The 16,050-nt window shown below is 45.9% G+C and overlaps 1 protein-coding gene across 1 annotated transcript in view; it reads left to right on the forward strand.

Moving 5' to 3' along the window:
* DNMT3B (DNA methyltransferase 3 beta) overlaps nucleotides 1–16,050 on the forward strand; it is a 244,084-nt gene that overhangs the window by 221,858 nt on the left and 6,176 nt on the right. Inside the window, exons 17-18 of the mRNA XM_029611336.1 lie at nucleotides 5,464–5,612; nucleotides 5,702–5,787. Of these exons, the coding sequence (XP_029467196.1) occupies nucleotides 5,464–5,612; nucleotides 5,702–5,787 (235 nt within the window). The remainder of the gene's footprint in view (nucleotides 1–5,463; nucleotides 5,613–5,701; nucleotides 5,788–16,050) is intronic.

Raw genomic sequence — 16,050 nt, forward strand, 5'->3', positions numbered from 1 at the left:
TGTGATCTTTTGATTTCCAGTCACCCTGAGATTGTCATGGATTGGGGCAGGCAGAGCTGCACAAATTTTATCTTCTCTCTCAACACACAACATTCATTCTGTCACACTCCCTCTCACATCTACATGCCTATGATCTCACATACACTCCCTCTCTCACACACAGAGTGTGACATACACTCTCACAGGTACATACGCACAAACATGGCCGCCTCCTGACTTCGGTGAGATGAACACCATGGCCAGCCGACCTTCCCGTACATTTTTCCCATGGGCATACACAGCTTCTGCTTCCCCACCCCTGCAGATTAAAGGGATCATCATGGCCTTTCCATACTTTCGGCTGGCGGCAGCTTGAGCTCCATCTGCAGCCTCTCCTGCTGCCACAGCTCCCCGCCCCCAGGTGTGCTGCTCTGTGAAAATGCACGACCTACACACCTGTCACGCTGGAGATAATGGGGCAAATTGATTAGGTAGGAAGGCCAGACATGGCCAGGTTTGCCCACCCTGTCCTAGAGGATCCAGGTTTGCAGGCGGCTTCTGAGGTGGAAGCTTGGGCTCCCGCCGTCAGTTCAACAGGACCTTGGACAGGGGACTATGTTTAGGCTGGCCCAGTAGAGCCTTCTCCTAATCTTTTCTCTCACCTCCTTCTCCCCCTCCAACTGTTTTTTGGAATTTTTAAATAAGCCATTCCCAGTGCCTGTGGGCCCTTCGAGCTCTCTGGTCAGAAAGATAGCCAGGTTAGGTGGAGAGAAGAGATTGCCAGTAAATGGCTTCACTGCCTCAGGGCAGTAGTGAAGAGGATTGGAAGATGGAGGACAATGCTATTAGGCAGCATCTCCTTTGTAGGGAGGAGTTGGCGTCTCTGCTTCTCAGTCACTAAAATTTGTTGCACAGAAGACAAAATGGAAGAGTCCCCTACTTTGACGTGGATCCATTTATGATCAGAGTAAGGAAGTGATCCCAGTTCTTTCATCTTTACCTAGCAGTGCAAAAGTTGACTGATGTGGAATGAATGGTTCCAGAAGCTAATTTTAAGGATGGCCTTTGTTTTCCTGTAGTGGGTGGTGCAGGTCTTAAAGGCTCTCAGGAAAGCAGACCTTGAAGCTATTAGCATGGCTCTTCCGATCTCAGCTTACGATGGCATTGTGGCAAGATCCGAGGCTCAAGAGGACTCCTCACTGCTGGAATCAGGATCTGCTCACTTAGACACCTGCTTTGGTGTAGATGACTCCTTCAAAGAGTAGCATCCATCTTAGCTGCTAAGACACTTCTGGATTTGCAAGTGCTCTGCTGACTCCACATCGAAGACTAAGCTGGTTTGGAGAGGAGCTGGAAAGGTAGCAAAAGGCTACAAGCAATTATATCGCATTCCTTCCCTACCAAAGGGAACCCAAAGCAGTTTACAGTTTATAAACAAGGTGCATCAATAATACATAAATCTTAAAACCTAAGAGAGCACGGAAATGCATAAAAAGATAATCAAATACAATCCCTAAATACTGCTGCTCAGGGAACAAAAGGCAGCAACATCCTAAAAAAATAAAACTAACCCCTTCCCATAAACAGCAAATACATATAGGGGTAGATTTTTAAAGAAGTGCGCACACACGGCCAACATGGACGCACTGATTTTATAGCATGCGCGCGCATGTTATAGCATCGTTGGGCCGCATGCACACGCGTTCTGGATTTTGTAACCCGCGGGCGCAAGGGAGGGGTAGAAATCTGTAAATTTCACGCAGCGATGCATCCCGGCCTTCCCCAGTTCCCTCCCAGTCTGCTCCCCTTTCTCCTACCTTTGGAGCAGTAGCGGCTTGAGCGTGCTGGCAAGTCCCTTCCCCGGCACAGTGGCAAATGCCACTGTCCCAGCGTTCTCCAGCCCCCTTTATCTGGGCCCGACACGTCGGTGCGTAACGGGGGTTACACGTGTGGCCGGGCCCCTTTGAAGACGCGTGCAAAGCCCGGCCACACACGTAATCCCTGTTTTTTATGCACGCAGGGGAATTAAAATTCATCTGTTAATCACTATTAAGGACGGACAGACAGCCTTACAAAATATATTAGTAAACTTTCAAAATACGCACTCAAACCCAAAACTTCCAAAAAAATAAATTAAATATATTTACACTTCCCTCCAACAAACCACAAATAACTATTTTCACTGCTAACCTAAAAACCAAAATTTCGGTCAGAGTAGCTACCAAGCAACCAGCTGGGTAGAAGTTTTACCCTGCATGCAAGCAGCGCGCGTGATGGAAAGCTGGTGGGCTCCCCCCTCACTGGCAGGAAGACCAGCATGGAGTGCCCCAGGGATCTGTACCGGGACCCCTGCTTTCAATAATCTGGAAAGGAATACGACGAGGGAGGTTATCAAATTTGCGGATGATACAAAATTGTTCAAAGTAGTTAAATCACAAGCGGATTGTGATACATTACAGGAGGACCTTGCAAGACTGGAAGATTGGACATCCAAATGGCAGATGAAATTTAATGTGGACAAGTGCAAGGTGATGCATATAGGGAAAAATAACCCATGCTATAGTTACACAATGTTGGGTTCCATATTAGGTGCTACAACCCAAGAAAGAGATCTAGGTGTCATAGTGGATAACACATTGAAATCGTCGGTTCAGTGTGCTGCGGCAGTCAAAAAAGCAAACAGAATGTTAGGAATTATTAGGAAGGGAATGGTGAATAAAACAGAAAATGTCATAATGCCTCTGTATCTCTCCATGGTGAGACCGCACCTTGAATACTGTGTACAATTCTGGTCGCCGCATCTCAAAAAAGATATAATTGTGATGGAGAAGGTACAGAGAAGGGCGACCAAAATGATAAGGGGAATGGAACAGCTCCCCTATGAGGAAAGACTAAAGAGGTTAGGACTTTTCAGTTTGGAGAAGAGACGGCTGAGGGGGGATATGATAGAGGTGTTTAAAATCATGAGAGGTCTAGAACGGGTAGATGTGAATCGGTTATTTACTCTTTCGGATAATAGAAAGACTAGGGGGCACTCCATGAAGTTAGCATGGGGCACATTTAAGACTAATCGGAGAAAATTATTTTTCACTCAATGCACAATTAAACTCTGGAATTTGTTGCCAGAGGATGTGGTTAGTGCAGTTAGTGTAGCTGGGTTCAAAAAAGGTTTGGATAAGTTCTTGGAGGAGAAGTCCATTAATGGCTATTAATCAAGTTTACTTAGGGAATAGCCACTGCTATTAATTGCATCAGTAGCATGGGATCTTCTTAGTGTTTGGGTACTTGCCAGGTTCTTGTGGCCTGGATTGGCCACTATTGGAAACAGGATGCTGGGCTTGATGGACCCTTGGTCTGACCCAGTATGGCAATTTCTTATGTTCTTAACTGCTATGCTGGCAGGATTCCCACACCCACCAGCAGGAAGAAGGGAACAACCCAGTGGGGGAGGGGAATTTGAAGGAAGGAATGTGGGGTGGGAAGAGGGAAAGGGTAGAAAGGAGAGAGGGAGCAGAACTGTTTGGGGAGCTGTGAATGGAAGAGTGCAGATGAGTGACTGAAGCACTCGGGTTTTGGGGACAGCAGAGCAGTGGCAGGACTGCAGCGTTTGCTTCTTGTTCTTCGTACAAAAGTCCTGTTGTGTGGGCTTGAAAGGTTGGGAGGTAAGGAGGCAGCACAGTGGCTGGGGCTGGAAGCAGCAGTAGTTTTGGCCCTCATGGTAAGGAGCAGCAGCTGCCTCAGGAGGAGAGAGTCACCCTGAAGGTGGAGCCTGCGGCCGCCGCGTTCTGAAGTGTGTGAGAGAGAGAATGCAAATGAGATGAGAAGTGCGTGCACCCCACCTCCACGACAATCTCAGGGTGACTGCAAATCATGTGGTAAGGAGCAGCAGCCGCCTCAGGAGGAGAGAGTCACCCTGAAGGTGGAGCCTGCGGCCGCCGCGTTCTGAAGTGTGTGAGAGAGAGAATGCAAATGAGATGAGAAGTGCGTGCACCCCACCTCCACGACAATCTCAGGGTGACTGCAAATCACGTGGTAAGGAGCAGCAGCCGCCTCAGGAGGAGAGTGTCACCCTGAAGGTGGAGCCTGCGGCCGCCGGGTTCTGAAGTGTGTGAGAGAGAGAATGCAAACGAGATGAGAAGTGCGTGCACCCCACCTCCACGACAATCTCAGGGTGACTGCAAATCACGTGGTAAGGAGCAGCAGCTGCCTCAGGAGGAGAGAGTCACCCTGAAGGTGGAGCCTGCGGCCGCCGCGTTCTGAAGTGTGTGAGAGAGAGAATGCAAATGAGATGAGAAGTGCGTGCACCCCACCTCCACGACAATCTCAGGGTGACTGCAAATCACGTGGTAAGGAGCAGCAGCCGCCTCAGGAGGAGAGAGTCACCCTGAAGGTGGAGCCTGCGGCCGCCGCGTTCTGAAGTGTGTGAGAGAGAGAGAATGCAAATGAGATGAGAAGTGCGTGCACCCCACCTCCACGACAATCTCAGGGTGACTGCAAATCACGTGGTAAGGAGCAGCAGCCGCCTCAGGAGGAGAGAGTCATCCTGAAGGTGGAGCCTGCGGCCGCCGCGTTCTGAAGTGTGTGAGAGAGAGAGAATGCAAACGAGATGAGAAGTGCGTGCACCCCACCTCCACGACAATCTCAGGGTGACTGCAAATCACGTGGTAAGGAGCAGCAGCCGCCTCAGGAGGAGAGAGTCACCCTGAAGGTGGAGCCTGTGGCCGCCGCGTTCTGAAGTGTGTGAGAGAGAGAGAATGCAAACGAGATGAGAAGTGCGTGCACCCCACCTCCACGACAATCTCAGGGTGACTGCAAATCACGTGGTAAGGAGCAGCAGCCGCCTCAGGAGGAGAGAGTCACCCTGAAGGTGGAGCCTGCGGCCGCCGCGTTCTGAAGTGTGTGAGAGAGAGAGAATGCAAACGAGATGAGAAGTGCGTGCACCCCACCTCCACGACAATCTCAGGGTGACTGCAAATCACGTGATAAGGAGCAGCAGCCGCCTCAGGAGGAGAGAGTCACCCTGAAGGTGGAGCCTGCGGCCGCCGCGTTCTGAAGTGTGTGAGAGAGAGAGAATGCAAACGAGATGAGAAGTGCGTGCACCCCACCTCCACGACAATCTCAGGGTGACTGCAAATCACGTGATAAGGAGCAGCAGCCGCCTCAGGAGGAGAGAGTCACCCTGAAGGTGGAGCCTGCGGCCGCCGCGTTCTGAAGTGTGAGAGAGAGAGAGAATGCAAACGAGATGAGAAGTGCGTGCACCCCACCTCCACGACAATCTCAGGGTGACTGCAAAGCAAAAGGGCCCAGCTGGGAAGAGCAGGACATTCTTCTTACTCGTTTTAATTACTGGGCAGTACTGGAGGTGACCGTTTAGAAATGTTTTATTGAGTTTTGGTTCTTAGAGGTCAGAGGATAATTGTGCTCATGAGCTCTCCTGCTTGCAGTTTTGTGCGAGTTTACTTTATCCTCTTCATTCAACTACAGATGGAAGTGGCCGCTTTTTCTTTGAATTTTATCGCCTTCTGAACGATGCGCGTCCCAAAGAGGGCGAGCAGAGGCCTTTCTTCTGGATGTTTGAGAATGCTGCGGCCATGAAAGTTGATGATAAAAGGGACATCTCTCGATTTCTGGAGGTGAGCGTTCTCTCTCTCTCAGAGAAGAGACGTCAGGGGCATGGGAGTGGCTCGTCGGCATTGCAGCCTTTTCTCTTCTCTCTTCACAGTGTAACCCAGTCATGATAGATGCTGTTAAGGTGTCGGCTGATCACAGGGCGTGCTACTTCTGGGGAAATCTGCCCGGAATGAACAGGTAATTTGATTGGTAAAGTTTTCAATTGCTTCAGCAGCCATGTGCCTGCCACTTACCCTGATATCTTTATATTTCAGAATGCCCTGTGAGTGATCTAATGTGGCACTGAACAAGATATCACAATACTATACACTTTCAATAAACGCAATCTAGAGATTTAGGTACAAACTTTAATATAATCTAATCAATTCATAGTATCACCACATGCATCACATTACAAAGGTTATTTTGCTAAAACTATTATAGCAAACTTCAAATGAGACCAACAAATTCACTAAAACATCATTTTTTCACACAGTCCCAATACATAAAAACCCCCAACGTCTTTAGAAACAAAAATGTCTGATATACCGTATTTTCCAGTGTATAGGACGACCCCCAACTTTTCCAGTTAAAATATAGAGTTTGGGATATACTCGCCGTATAAGACTACCCTTCTTCCAATGCACATACAAATTGTGGTACCCAATATACAACCAGCCAATCACGGCAAGCGATGTACCTTACCGGCGATTGGCTGGTTGTTGTATACAAATCCTGCTTGGATTGGTCAGCTCTCCCTGCCTGCCCAGCCCTCCCTGTCTCCAAGACTATCAGAGCGGTAACGCATCCCTCTGGCCCGCCCTTGTATCCTATTCCCGGTACCTCCTGCTCTGCCTCTCAGATCTCGCTCCTGAGGACTGCAGTGAAGCGGCGCAGACGCGCATGTGCGAGATCTGAGAGGCAGGAAGGCACCCGCAGCCACAAATCGCAGTGAACTTTGCCGCTGGAGCTCCGGCTGCTGCCACCGCTGTGACTTCGCTTTATAGTCCCCGCCCGGGCCTCCGCAGATAACCCGGGGAAAAGGCGATGGCGGGAGGGAGAGAGCGCGCGCGCTCCGAGGAAAAGGCGAAGGCCGGAGTTCGCAGCCCAGACAGGAGGCCCTCGCCGCCTCTACCACTGCCGCTGCTGCGTCCGCCGCGGCTCTACCCAGGCATGTGTTACTGACAGAGCGCAACCCCAACTACTCTCCAGCGCCCCGCCCGCCACCGCCAATCCCAGGGCCGCCTGCCCGGGCCCAACCGGGCTTCCCACCAATCGGAGAGAGGGAGAACTGGAAAATACACGCTGACGTGCCTAGAGGGAAGGCGGATGGGGAGCGCGAGGGAAGGGCTGGAATGGAGTCAAAAGGAAGGAAGAACGGGAGGGTGGGGAGTGGAATATCAGGTGAGTGTCTGGGTTATGGGGGGAGGGGTGGGGGCAGGACGTGCCTCCCCCTCCCCGAAACATTCTCTACCTGCTGCTAAAAGACCTTTCGGAGAAACGAATAAGGGGAGGGCGGGGCATTTCTATATATACTGAAAGAACTTTGTGATGGAAAGTAGGGAAAAGGATTATCTAATTTATTTTATTGCCAAAAGATACGACCTGTCATTCTGAAAAAGGAATCTAATAACTTTGCGGGTAATAGGATACAAGGGCGGGCCAGAGGGATGCGCTACCGCTCTGATATTCTTGGAGACAGGGAGGGCTTATAAATTAATTATACGCCCTATAAGACGACCCCCAACTTTTGAGAAGATTTTCAGGGGGTTAAAAACTCGTCTTATACTCCGGAAAATACGGTACATCTCCAAGTTAAAACTACAGATGATGCAGTAAAAAAACAGAGAAATTGGAAACTTTGGAAAAACAGTTTACCCAAGTGCAAGATATTCAATCAGGAATAATAAAAGGAGAATTGGCAAACTCTAGAAGGATTGAAGTAATCGAGAATAATTAGAGATATAACAACATTAGGATTTTGAACTTTCCCAATGTAAAGTTTATATCACCATTGGAGCAATTTAAAAGATTTTTAGGAGAGAATTTACAAGTCACTCCAGAAAAGATACCATCTATTGAAAAAAATCTTTTTTATAGCCACAAAGGGGGGTTAAATCAGTCCCAACAATTGAATAATATTACAGAGTTCTTAGAGAAATCAATGGAAGAACAAGTGGAACCAAGAGGAACGTTGTGTGTAAGACTTGGGAAAATGGAAGATAGAGACCTTATTCTACGATTATTTCTCTGTAATAGAGAAAAACCTAATCTTGCACAAAAAATATGGATGTATCCTGACATAATAGGGCCCACTCAAATAAGAAGAAGGAATTTCTTACAGATGAGTTCCGAGGTCAAGAATCTAGGAGCTCAGATGGTTGTATATTTTCCTTGTAAATGTGGTGTTAAATTTAAGAATAAGAGATTTGTGTTTTTAGAACCTTCAGATCTCAGGAATTTCCTGGAAGCTCGTACTTCTAGTTCATGATTATCCAGATGTGTTAATGGTAATATAGTATAAATGTTTAGACCACCTATACCTAGAAATATTATCCGCTAAATGCTCTATAATAAAATATCTAGAATCTCTAGATTCCTTATAAAAGGTCATATGAGGTAATATAATTGAAACCTGGCATGTCCATAAATATTTACTTTATTTCTTTTATGAAGAAGATGGAGCCAGGTGTAAATTATGTTATGCCTGTATAGACTGTCATTGGCATGTAGAATTACTGTCTATATTTGTTAAACATGCATAAATAAAAATAAAAAAAACCCAGCATCCACAGCCTACATTCACCTCATTCATTCAATAAATTATACTTGCAGTAATTAAATGCACCTATAATCGTCCTATATGTTAATAGTGACCGCATATGGGCAATGGTTGCAGGAGATCTTTGACAGTAGTTAAATCATTCCAAACTGGCAGGTACTTAACGTATGGAATGTGACAATCGTATTTCCAGAACCAGGAGCACCGTCCATTAAGCAAGCTTGTAAAGACAATATACCATGCTCCAGTGACTTGAAATGGTGGCTATAAACCACTATGTCTAATCGTTCACTATCAATATCTTGACCATCCTAATGTTGTTCAAATCTCTTTCCCATAGTCTGTCACCTTCCATCAGCAAATGTCATCATACTGTTATACTGCAGTTGTATTCCTCCGATGTGGCCAGGTATCCACTTCAGTATTCCTCCAATATATCAAAAGTCTGCTTTAATATTCCTCCAATATATCAAAAGTCTGCTTTAATATTCCTCCAATATATCAAAAGTCCTAGTAACCAAATGTCTGCTTTAATATTCCTCCAATATATCAAAAGTCCTTGTAACCAAATGTCTGCTTTAATATTCCTTCAATATATCAAAAGTCCTTGTAACCAAATGTCTGCTTTAATATTCCTCCAATATATCAAAAGTCCTAGTAACCAAAAGTCTGCTTTAATATTCCTCCAATATACCAAAAGTCTGCTTTAATATTCCTCCAATATATCAAAAGTCCTTGTAACCAAAAGTCTGCTTTAATATTCCTCCAATATATCAAAAGTCCTTGTAACCAAAAGTCTGCTTTAATATTCCTCCAATATATCAAAAGTCCTAGTAACCAAATGTCTGCTTTAATATTCCTCCAATATATCAAAAGTCCTTGTAACCAAAAGTCTGCTTTAATATTCCTCCAATATATCAAAAGTCCTAGTAACCAAAAGTCTGCTTTAATATTCCTCCAATATATCAAAAGTCCTAGTAACCAAATGTCTGCTTTAATATTCCTCCAATATATCAAAAGTCCTAGTAACCAAATGTCTGCATTAATATTCCTCCAATATATCAAAAGTCCTAGTAACCAAATGTCTGCTTTAATATTCCTCCAATATATCAAAAGTCTGCTTTAATATTCCTCCAATATATCAAAAGTCCTAGTAACCAAATGTCTGCTTTAATATTCCTCCAATATATCAAAAGTCCTAGTAACCAAAAGTCTGCTTTAATATTCCTCCAATATATCAAAAGTCTGCTTTAATATTCCTCCAATATATCAAAAGTCCTAGTAACCAAATGTCTGCTTTAATATTCCTCCAATATATCAAAAGTCTGCTTTAATATTCCTCCAATATATCAAAAGTCCTAGTAACCAAATGTCTGCTTTAATATTCCTCCAATATATCAAAAGTCTGCTTTAATATTCCTCCAATATATCAAAAGTCCTAGTAACCAAATGTCTGCTTTAATATTCCTCCAATATATCAAAAGTCCTTGTAACCAAAAGTCTGCTTTAATATTCCTCCAATATATCAAAATTCCTTGTAACTAAATGTCTGCTTTAATATTCCTCCAATATATCAAAATTCCTTGTAACCAAAAGTCTGCTTTAATATTCCTCCAATATATCTTAAACCTCCCTACGCTGAAGCGTTTCGGCACTCCGGTATGCCCGCATCAGGGGAATATCATTCATCAATGAATGACTTACAGCTTGAGAGGCCATATTGAGGAAACGTTTGTTAAAGATATTCCCCTGATGCGGGCATACCGGAGTGCCACCGGAGTGCCACCGGAGAGCATGGTATATTGTCTTTACAAGCTTGCTTAATGGACGGTGCTCCTGGTTCTGGAAATACGATTGTCACATTCCATACGTTAAGTACCTGCCAGTTTGGAATGATTTAACTACTGTCAAAGATCTCCTGCAACCATTGCCCATATGCGGTCACTATTAACATATAGGACGATTATAGGTGCATTTAATTACTGCAGGTATAATTTATTGAATGAATGAGGTGAATGTAGGCTGTGGACGTTGGGGGTTTTATGTATTGGGACTGTGTGAAAAATTGATGTTTTTAGTGAATTTGTTGGTCTCATTTGAAGTTTGCTATAATAGTTTTAGCAAAATAACCTTTGTAATGTGATGCATGTGGTGATACTATGAATTGATTAGATTATATTAAAGTTTGTATCTAAATCTCTAGATTGCGTTTATTGAAACTGTTCGTTTTAATAGCATTATGGTTTTTGACCTTAGATTGAAGAGTGTGGAATGGTTGGTGGAGTTTTGTTTTGCTACTGAACGAGATATGAGAAAAGCACATAGTAACCTGGACATGGACCCTACCTCTATTGTTAGTCTGTGCGCACTATACTCCCCTCCTTCCATACATGAAACCTTTTCATTTCAGGCACTGCCATCCTTTCCTTTTTAAGTGAAATTCTCCATTTCACTCACTTCCAGTTGATTTCCTCTTTGCATGCTGTGGTCTTTCTTCCAAAAATAATCATTTTGATATATTTTAATGAATTTTAGGTATGCAGTTATTTTTCCTAAAGGCAGATCTTTTTATTTTTAAACAGTGAGGCAGAATAGGATGGACACTTCTGAATTCTCAAGAGACAAGCAGGACAATAATTGGCCACATAAGTAGGTGCCATCTGATAGCACTAAGTCAGAAAAGCTCTCTGAGCTCCGAAAAACAGACTGAGCATGTGCAGATATTCCCACATCATTGCTGCTGCACAAGGCTGCTCAGGTTTTTTTTTACATTTGCTTGTGCTAAAGGATGTGTTTTGCACTTTTTAGGCCATTCACATTCTGTGTTAAAAAAAGACAAAACAAGTTGTAAGATTAAAATTGTTAGATTTTTGTCTCAAAACTGAGCTCAGTCTTGCTGCAGCCCTCTTTATGATGGCAAATAGCAAACTGGGCTTTAAAAGAGGCCCTTGCTATTCAATACAACCACCATTTAGGCCCATACCATGATGTACTAAATTGTGCTACGCCCAACTGTCTCCAGGGAAAGATTACCTAGAAGCTTCACTTTGAAATAATTAAGTTCTTCTTATGTTTCTAGGTTGACTAAAAGGAAATAGTCATCAGCTTACGGACCCCAGCCAGGCTCCTCTCATACTAAGCACCATGAGTGAGAAGTCTCACTACAGGCACCATTCTCCTTCCAGTAGAGAAAAAAAAATGTTGTGCTTTTTGGCACCAAAGCATTGAGGAGCCCGGGAAGACCACTATTGGTGGAGACTGGTGCCCAAGAAAGCCATAACTTTCAGCACAGAAACTTTGCAGTGCCAAAACGTAGATAGTGCACATCTGACAAATAAGTCCATTCTGATTCTATGCCAACTCTAGTTCCAGATTCAGAGAATTCTGCTGGATATCACCTCTAAAAGGTTAACATACCAGAATCTCTACCTTTATCATCCCAGCTAGAACAGATGAGTCCCATTTTGGTGTCTATGGCTCTAAAATCAAACAATTCACTATCCTGCCTTATCAATACAGACTGGAATTGATGCACACTGAATCACACTCAGTTCTCAGGGTTCCCCCTTTATGTAAAGATAACCCACTTCCATTATTGTCTGACTTACAGAAGGAATTGCAGCCATATACTACTTTCATATCACGTCAGAATGCACGTTCACAGATCTTCCACTGATTTCATCTCCATCTCTGCCAGAGGAAATGCCGTATCCTGCCTTTCTCCAATCCATTTACTGTGCAGGAGGACTTGGATACAAAGAAAGATTTGGTGAACTAAAATATATCCAAGCTCCAAAACAAGTCATGTTCTAGTTAACAGAATATTACAGAACTCAAAAGATGTGGCCAACACCTTTCTCTACATTACCAGTACTAAAGAAATTATTTCTCAAACTATGACGTTCAACCTTGTCTGTCATCAAAAAGTATAACTCCGAGTCAGTAATAGTAGGGGAATCAGCTTTGAACAGAAAGCAAAAAACATTGCAAAACATTCCAGTACCCTACCAGAAAAAGATGCTGTTACAAGATAACATGGCAAAGATGTATTTCCAATCAGCTTTAACAGAAGAGCTGCTCATCAGCTGTATATGGTGCATGTATAACTCTCCTTGAAAAAGCTGCTCTCTTCATACTCTATGGAGAGTTTTGAGCAGCAGAACAATACAGGATTCACCTAATTAGATCCGCTTTTTCCTAGCGTGTATTCAGATGGACTCAGGACCAGTGGGTTATGTGCTCTTCTGCTAGCAGATGGGACACAGAGTCAGATTTCAAAGCTGACGTCACTCTAGATATTCCTCTGCAGTAACCTCAGCTCTTCAGTATCTCTCCGTCTCCTAGCAGATGTGGACACTATCCCACACACTAGAATAGTGTTTAACAAATACAGCAAAGAAGAAAAATTTACCTTAAGGAAGACTGAGCCCCGCTCTCCTGCGGTGATACCTAAGGGTCCCTCCCCCAGTCAAGAATTCTTGAGGTGACCTCCGATATCCCTCAGAGGTGTATCTTGGTCTGGCAGTCTGTTCCCGGCGTGGACTTAGCCCCCCAGTGTGGCTGAAAGGCAGCGGGTGCAGAAACGAGCGTGGCGGTGAAGGTATTTCCCTCTCCCCTCGCAGCTGAAGACCGTCTGACACACAATCGTTAAGCGCCAAGACCAGGTAAGAAAAAATCTTTAAATTCAGGTCTCCGGTTTCCAGAGCTCGGATTGCCGTACCGAATCAGTCCCCTGCGAGGTTGGAAAGGAGCACCGATCGGGTTGAGCACCCTTTGCTTGGGCTAGGTCCCGATCCGGTGCAAGGGTCCACACACGTGGAGACCCTTGGAGGGCGCCATCTTATGCGTGGGGGGGGGGGTCATCTGCGCCATCTTCCCTTCTCGGCCAGTGGTACGTGCAGGGTAGGCCGGGCAGCCGAGGCACCTAACTTGTGCGCGTCCAATATAGACGCGCGCACAGCTGTGCACACAACTGAGCGCACCTGTGCGTCTAACTACACGCACAGCCGCATTTATAACTACACGTGCACAATTACATATAGAGACAATGGCACCGGCACCCAAGAAGGCCAGAAGGCACTCTCTTTGCACAGCCTGCCACATAAGAGCTGCGCAGCCTGAATTGGAGTCCTGCCTGTGTCAACATTGCGAAGAAGCCTAGGGGGAACGAAAGCCTGGCCCCTTACTGTCGGGGGATGAGTCCGGAACTACTGATGATAGCTCCCCGGACCTTTGCACCTCCAAGATGGCTTCCCCACAGGAGGGCACCTTTGGGGCCCCTACTCAGACTCCACCTGGGATTAACATGGACCCAGGGACCTTCTCCTGGTTGGAATTTTTCATAAGAGCTGCAAGTCTTTGTGCAGGTGCAATCAGCCTCAGCTGCGCCCCAGGCTCAACCCAGTGCCGAAAGCACAAGATCCTCCCAGCCTGGCTTGGATGCCTCGAGACATGCCTCACCTAACCAAGAACTTCCCTAACAGGGACCCAGACACCTCGGATGAGAACGACTCCCTGGAAGGAGGAGAAATCCCTCCAGGAATGGAACCATACCAAACCATGCTTCGCTTCTTCTACAAGGACGAATTACCAGCCCTCGTTTCCCAGACTCTGAAAATGCTGGGTATTCCTGGCACGGACCCTATGGTGGAACCAAAGAAGAACCCCATCTTGGTGTCCCTTCATAAGGCCTCATGCTACTTTCTAATTATGGAAGCCATCCAGGAACTGATTGACCTAGAATGGGATGCCCCAGAGGCCAGCTTCAAAGAGGGTTGGGCCTTAGAAGCCCTATACCCTCTAGAACCAGCGACCAAGGAACGCCTGCGTTTCCCGAAAGTGGATGCTATGGTCTGTGCAGTCTCAAAGTGAACGACTCCTGTTGAGGGAGGGAATGCATTAAAGGACACTCAGGACAGACGATTGGAATCCACCCTCAAGCAGGCCTTCGATGCAACAGCAATGACACTGCAGATTGCTTCCTGCTGCGCACTGGTGGCACGTTCCTGCTTGCTCCTCTCGAGAGAGGCAAATAACTCCAGAACCTATACCGGTGAGACGATGGAACCTACAGCAGCTTTCCTCACGGATGCAAGCTCAGACCTGGTGCACACCTCAGCCAGGGGTGTTGCCTCAGTAGTGGCAGCCAGAAGACAACTATGGCTATGGGATTGGTCTGCGGTCGCGACATCTAAAGTGAATCTCACAAGAATGCCTTTTAAAGGATCTCTCTTGCTCAGAAGCAAATTGGAAAAGTTAGCCAGCAAATGGGGTGAATCCCCAGTGCCTCGGCTACCGGAAGATAGGAATAAAAGATCTCAGCATTCCTCACCCAGAAGAACCAAGGGCAAAGGATCGCAGCGCTTTAGACCCTACAGGAACTCGCAATTCCAGGCACCTCGTCCCTCCAGAAGGTCCCAGCCCTTTTGGAACAGACAGACCAAGAGGGGAGCAGGCCCGGTGGCAGGCTCCAGCCATGCTCCACAATGAGAATGGGCCAACCCATCCACAGGAAGAGGATATAGGGGGGGGGGGGGGGGGGGTGTCGACTTACCCTCTTCTACCAAAGACAGATCGAGATAACGTCGGACAAATGGGTTCTAAACATTATTTGAGAAGGTTACTCTGGAGTTCCGCAGCATCCCTCGAGACAAATTTATGATGTCACCCTGCCACTCCCACTCCAAGAGGCTGGCAGTAGAAACCACTAACAAGACTACTCAGACTGAAGGCAACAACTCCTGTTCCCACGCCCCAACAAAATATGGGGCGCTATTCCATTTTTTTTTTTATCGTTCCCAAAAAGGAAGGATCATTCCGGCCCATCTTGGACCTCAAGAACGTCAACCGTCATCTGCAGGTTCTACACTTCCACATGGAAACTCTTCGCTCCGTAATAATGGCAGTACAACCGGGAGAGTGTCTAACCTCCCTTGACCTTTCCGAAGCCTACCTTCAACATCCCAGTCCATCAGGATCACCAGCGCTTCCTGCGCTTTGCGATACTGGGTCACCATTACCAGTTCAGAGCGCTACCCTTTGGCCTAGCAACCGCCCTGAAAACTTTCACCAAAATCATTTGCATACTTTTAATATACAGACGTTCATGACAAGTCTTATCACACCGGTTTACATCAAACTTAACCTGGGAAAGTTACAAATAACCAGACGAGTAATCAAGATAAACAAGATAAGTTACGAATAACTGGAGGAGTAATCAAAAATAACTTAAGTAAATCTAGAGAAAAGGAATTAGAAATTAGCTCCGAAATTAACTTAGCTTAGTTTTCTCAGGGAGTAGCAGGGCTGTCAGGTTAGAAGCTATGAGCAGAAGGGGGTCGTGGCGGCAACACTGAGGAAGGAAGGGATTCTGGTACACCTTACTTGGACGATTGGCTAATCAGGGCAAAGTCTTCGGAAGAGAGCCAGCAGGTGACCAGCAGTCAAGAGCCTACTGCAGGAACTCGGTTGGGTCGTGAACATGGGCAAGAGCAGTCTGCAGCCCTCTCAATTGCTAAAGTACCTGGGGGCCCGTTTCAACACCAAACAGAACAAAGTCTTCCTCCCTCCTCCGAGGAGAAGGAAACTGATGGAACAATTACAACGGTTGATGACCAATGCACACCCCAAAGTATGGGACTATCTTCAAGTCCTCGGCCTCAAGGCATCAATCCTGGAGG

This window comes from Rhinatrema bivittatum, chromosome 8 (genome assembly GCF_901001135.1).
Source record: "Rhinatrema bivittatum chromosome 8, aRhiBiv1.1, whole genome shotgun sequence".
Classification (NCBI taxonomy): Eukaryota; Metazoa; Chordata; class Amphibia; order Gymnophiona; family Rhinatrematidae; genus Rhinatrema; species Rhinatrema bivittatum.